The 5,839-nt window shown below is 43.4% G+C and overlaps 1 protein-coding gene across 1 annotated transcript; it reads left to right on the forward strand.

The window, feature by feature from the left end:
* Positions 1-3,825: 3,825 nt before the first annotated feature.
* On the forward strand, positions 3,826-5,288 carry LOC118766810. Its single transcript, XM_036510594.1, has 2 exons — positions 3,826-3,854; positions 4,881-5,288. The coding sequence occupies exons 1-2, from the start codon at positions 3,849-3,851 to the stop codon at positions 5,286-5,288; spliced, it is 414 nt and encodes a 137-aa protein (XP_036366487.1). The 5' UTR covers positions 3,826-3,848.
* Positions 5,289-5,839: the final 551 nt, after the last annotated feature.

Genomic DNA, 5,839 nt, shown 5'->3' on the forward strand with positions numbered 1-5,839 from the left:
TTAACCTCGGTTGTTTGAATGTGCGTGGTCTGAGTTCGAAGTGGAAGCAGGCTTGTTTCCTCGACGACCTCAGATCACACGATATACATGTTATGGTTGCTACAGACACCATGCTGGACAGTTTACGGACCTTCTCACCTCTCCTAAATGGCTATGAGAAAATTATGTCTCCTAGCCAGACCAGAGGGCGTGGGAGTGTGATGGTACCGGTCCGTAAAGGCTAGAGGTTTACAAACTGATTTTTATCGGCGCCTGGAGAACTTTCTCGTGGCGTCGAAGACATTAGTGGTATTAGGAGACTTTAGAGCTATCATGAACGTACGCATCGATAGTGTTGGCTCAATCGATAGGAAAGTGAACTCACGTATCGTTGATATGCTTAAGCGTTTTCAGCTGGCAAATCATTACATGCTTGACCATCCGGACGTCCCAGAGTGGACCTGGATGAATGGTGACGGAAGGTTCAAGTCTTACTTAGACAGAATAGTTATTAGAACTAGTAATAAGGCTAGTTTTAGCTGTCCACAACTTGTTCAAGTATCCTACACAGACCATAGAATGGTAAAGTGTAGGCTGAACATAGATAGTGCAGTTAAGAGAGGATCTGGCTACTGGAAGATGAACAAGTCTATTTTGACTTGCGAGGCATACCGTAGCTTGATTAAGGAATTAGTACAGAATGTGTTAACAGGTCCCGTGATTAATAATCGGTGGTGGCTCGCTCTCAAGAGAGCCATTCGTTTCGAGTCTGTTAGGTTTAGCAAGCAGCTAAGTCTAGATAAGGCTAGAATAGAAGGGCGATTAATTAAGGACCTAGAGGAGGCGTTGAGGTTTGGCTCTGCATCTCACACTTTGGCAGCGAGAACGGCCTTAGACCGTCACCTCAAAACCAAACATGAAGGGTACAGAGTCCGGGCTAAAGTACGATCTTTTGGCCATGAGGGAATTAAAGTTGCCGGATGGGCCCGTTCGATAGAAACCTAGCGTGGCAATAATGCCACAATTAGATCTTTTCTTGATGCAGACGGGAGTTCGGTCGAAGGACAGGACGAGATATGCGAGGTGCTTCACAAGCACTTTGTCGAGTTGTTCGGGAGGGGCGGGACGCTGGATCATGGTGAGGCCCTTTGGGACTTCCTGTCTGGCGGCCCGCGTCTCTCGGCACGAGAAGCTGAGTGCTGTGAGGGGGCAATTACAGCCGAATAGGTGATCAAGGTTCAAGGCGAATGTCCCGGGGAGAGGTCGACGGGTCTCGATGGTCTGCTCTATGAGTTTGATAAAATCATGCTCGACTTGTTCGGGCACCTGCTGGCCAGCGTTTATGCCAATCGGCAGCAGAATGGGAGAATTCCTAAGTTGAGGCGTACCCGAGCAAGGGGGATGAAATAGGAAATTTCAGGCCCATAACTCTGTTGAACACAGAGTTAAAGATTTTGGCTAAGGTGCTAGCGAAAAGGTTGGTGCGGGTCGTGGACGTACTTGTGGGGGAAGCGCAAACGTGCGCCATTCCGGGCAGGCCGATCCACGACAATCTCCATCTTATATATTTAGACCAGTATAACGCATTTGATAGGGTCGACCATTAGTACTTAGCAGCGATCATCGAGAAGGCTGGCTTGGGCCCAACCTTCTACAGTTGGATTGCTGCGTTGTACAGCGACATCGAGTCTGTTGTGAAAGTAAATGGTTTGTACGTCCTGGTTTGTCCACTCGTTGTAACGCCTTGATGGCGAAATTTATTTAAATAATGTAGCTTGCGTACCAGCCACATAGTTCCGAATTGGTCCCATTGCGTAGCACCTTGTGCAAGTGTCTTCTACTATAGCCTCGGGCCGACCGAAGACTTTTGAGTGGATATAGTAGACGGAAACTGAAAGAAGCCTCTCGTAAATATATATACATACATATATATATACACACATACATATATATATATATATATATATATATATATATAAGAGATGATGGTGTTATTGAGACCCAAAGGTGTTAGGTAATGCTGAATAAGTGCTATAGAGAGACCATAGTTAAGTTCCAGATTCGGTAATATTGCGAATAAAGGGTTCAACGTTGGTTCTATGTCAGAGTGTGTATATAAGAATTTTTGCGTAATAAGATAAAAAACCAAGGCTGTATAGATATTAGAGCATTTATAGATAGAAGGTCTTACAGCTGTTTCTAGGATATCAATTAATAATATCCCTTCATCAGAGGAAGGGATATTATTAATTAATATCCTAGATACAGCTGTAAGACCTTCTATCTATAAATGCTATAATATCTATACAGCTTTGGTTTTTTTATCTTATTACGCAAAAACATTATATATATATATATATATATATATATCAGGGTATGCATATATATACACATATGTCAGGTCACTTTCGAATGCTACTGGTAACATGTAACCCAGTACAACCTATTGCATGGTCGGGTCGTCGGCGACTAAACCGGCAAACCCACCAAGCTTGCTTCGTGAGGAGGGTGTTTATTGGACACCCTGCGGGATGAAAAACAAAACCCGTCAAAGGGCGGAGGAACTCTTGAGAGTCAACGGCCATCCAATAAATGTCTTAAGGCTGTATCATGCGCGGGGACATAATCGGACTGAATACCCGATCGCGCGGTTAAACCATTGGGAGTGAAGGACTTCTAAGAGAAGGTAACTCAGGTAACTGGGATACTCCGATATAAAACCTGCGGCTCAGTGGTTACCAATGATGTTGACGTGTTCTTCTTTTCGGATTATGGCTGCTGTTGCTTAGTGAGTGAGATTGACTCAGTGCACAGCCTTTCCTCACTTTAAAAAAAAAATCTTCTTGCACAGGCATTGCACGATAACAACATTGATTAAGCTTCGAGCAATGGTCATACTCGATAACGAGGGGGCAGCCACCATATATATACACATATGTGTGTTTATTATAGCCAAAAAAGGGTATAGGAACAACAAAGTGGACCTATTCCACTACGTGGTACGTATTTCGCCTGCCACCGCAACGGAAACCAGATTGGCTAGACGCTTATCATTGAGTTTAGTGATATCTACTTAACTGTGCGTGTGAATGTGTGTGTATGTGTGTGCGTGCGCGCGTGTGCAGAAGACGACAAGTGTGGGTACAGAAGTATCTATATGTGTACTTGCGCATATATGCTTTACTTTATTGTATATTTTGTTTTTTCCATTTATATTGTTTTTTATATTTTGTTATTTACTCACTGTCAGTGAATAATTACTAAATACATGTAGACAACTGTTTATAATATTTCAACGGAATTTTCCCTTTGCCATTCCTGTGCAATGGTACAACCTGCAGTTACTAACAACATGGTGTATTAAAACCGAGCAACGCAGGATTTATTTAACGAGACATCCCTTGTGAAATCACCTAACGAGACACTTCTCCATTGCGGAATACTCACAGAGTATTCCACCCGCGAGAGATCGATGTAGGATGTGTGTGTATATATATATAAAAGAGGGCGCCGAACTAACAAGTCGAGTGTAAATATACCTCTCCGAAAAATTAGAAGAACCTTCAAGAGATCGATGTTATCAGAAGTGAATTTTGTCTGTAAAGCAAATATAAGTGAAAGTACGACAAGACACTGTATTTGAGAAGAATATTTTTCGCTTTTGATGTAGTATATGCGACTAAAACATATTGCGCGAAGAACCGAACATATGTGCTAAAGCCACGTGTTTGAAAACCTCTGAAAAGCTACTTCCTGATATCGAGTCGCTCAAATATTAAATTCGCAAGCTGATCAAAACATGAAAACAAACCATAAAATATTGCATCTACGAACATCAGAACTCTATTTTTTTTTCTTTTGTTTACAAAATGCAAGTAAAGAATACGGGAGTATCGAAGAGCTGTCTTTTATATCTTTCTTTCTTCTAAAATAGAGTGAAGGTAAGTGTTCTCTCAACCAGAAGGTAAGAAAAAAAATTATTTATTATTATTAATAATCGACGAACTTACGGTTCTAAGATCACCTAATAATCCATAGATATAATCGCGATTATAGATTACGCTATTTTTATTTTTAAACGCGCGTCTGTTTGTATATAAATACGTCCGTGATACAGTGTGTTTTCTTCTCTCAATCCTGACTATCTGTGTAACCTGCCTTACTCTTTCTATCTCTTTCTTACAATTCTCCCCTCCTTATCTGTCTCTCTCTCCCTCAGACCCTCTATTCTACTCTCTTATCTCTCTCTCTCCCTCTGTCTTTTTCTCTCTCTCCCTCTCTCTCTTTTACTCTCTCTCCCTCTATCTGCCTCTCTTCTCTCCGTTACTTATCAGGTCAAACCCCTTTCTCTCTTTTCCTCCTTCTGTCCCCTTACGTCATTCTCTACACAACCCTCCCTGTCCCTTTACTACATTCTCTTGCACCTCTATCCCGCCCCCTCTTTCCCTCTCCCCCTTTTCTTCCTACCTTTCCTCTCCCTGCTCCCTCTAAGGTTCACCCTCTTGTCTCTCTTTTTCTCTCTCTGTCTCCTTTCTCCACGCCACCCTGTCTATCCCTTTACTTCACTCTCTGGTACCTCTATCCCGCCCTCTCTCTCCCTCTCCATTTTTGTCTCTGCCTTTCTTCTCTCTGCTCCCCCTAAGGTCCATCCCCTTCTTTCTCTTCTCCTCCATGTCCCTTTATTTTTTTCTCTACCACACATCCAACCCGCTCACTCTCCCCCTGCTGACCTGCCATTCTTTCTCTCTTCTTTCAGGTCAATCCCCTTGTCTCTCTCCCTATCCGCCCCCTGGCTGATCTGTCACCAGCTTTTTTCTTTTCTTCTCTTCTCTCCTCTCAGTTCAACCATCTTATCTTTCCTTCTCTCTCTGTTCCTCTATTTCACTCTCACTGTATCTCAGGCGAAAATGTCAAGGAACTGGTCTGCGAGGGAGTTGCAATTGTTCGTCCGCGCCTGGAAGATTGCCGAGGTCGACTCGCCAAACAATATCATTGCAGCGGCGCTTAAGAGCAATGATTTCTCGAGGACCACCGCCCAGATAGAGCGAAAAAAACGAGAATTCCTCCGTTCATACGCTCTAATCAGGCAACACATGGACACTCTGGACATCATCCTAGGAGGTGACTGCACCAGGGAAGACCAAAAGGATGGAGAACACATCCAGGACCCAACAAAAGACACAACCGAGAAACCTGCAACCAAGGGAAACAATGGCACATGTCCAGCTCCCAACACAACTGAAGACCAAAGAGGTGCGATGGCCGCAAAAAAGGAAAACACCCTAAAATCGACGGAAAACAAGAGGTAAAAGACAAGAAAACTAAAACAAACACTGTTCAGAAAAAAACAGAAGAACTCCAGCAAGAACTATAAAGGCAAAAGCAGAAACATCTTCAAATTCTACCTGAAGGGAGACTGCTGGCATGGCGTCGAAGGTGCAAACTGTAGTTTTGCACATCAGAAGCTCTGCCAAAACCACATGGACACAAGACAAAAATACCTCCCTCGGGGAGAACAAAAAGATAAAGAAAAATATAAAAGAAGGAAAATGGCGCACTGACCACTCCTGAAAGACGTTATGCGGATGTAGTGCGTGGTATCCCAACAAATGGCCAGCTTCACCCAGATGTGAGAAGGCCAGCAGCTGAACAGCATGGCACAAAAAGTTGTTTAGCAGCTGACCTGGCTTCAAACACAAATCTGGAACTACCACTACATAAGGCCACCACCAACAGATGCAGGATGGCCACCACAAACACCAACACACACACCACAAAAATATTTCTACTGAACGTAGGAGGGCTGCTGCGCTGCAACTGTAAAAGGAAAATCTCATTCCTGAGAGACCTTGTGGCATGC

Source organism: Octopus sinensis, linkage group LG18 (genome assembly GCF_006345805.1).
Source record: "Octopus sinensis linkage group LG18, ASM634580v1, whole genome shotgun sequence".
Lineage (NCBI taxonomy): Eukaryota > Metazoa > Mollusca > Cephalopoda > Octopoda > Octopodidae > Octopus > Octopus sinensis.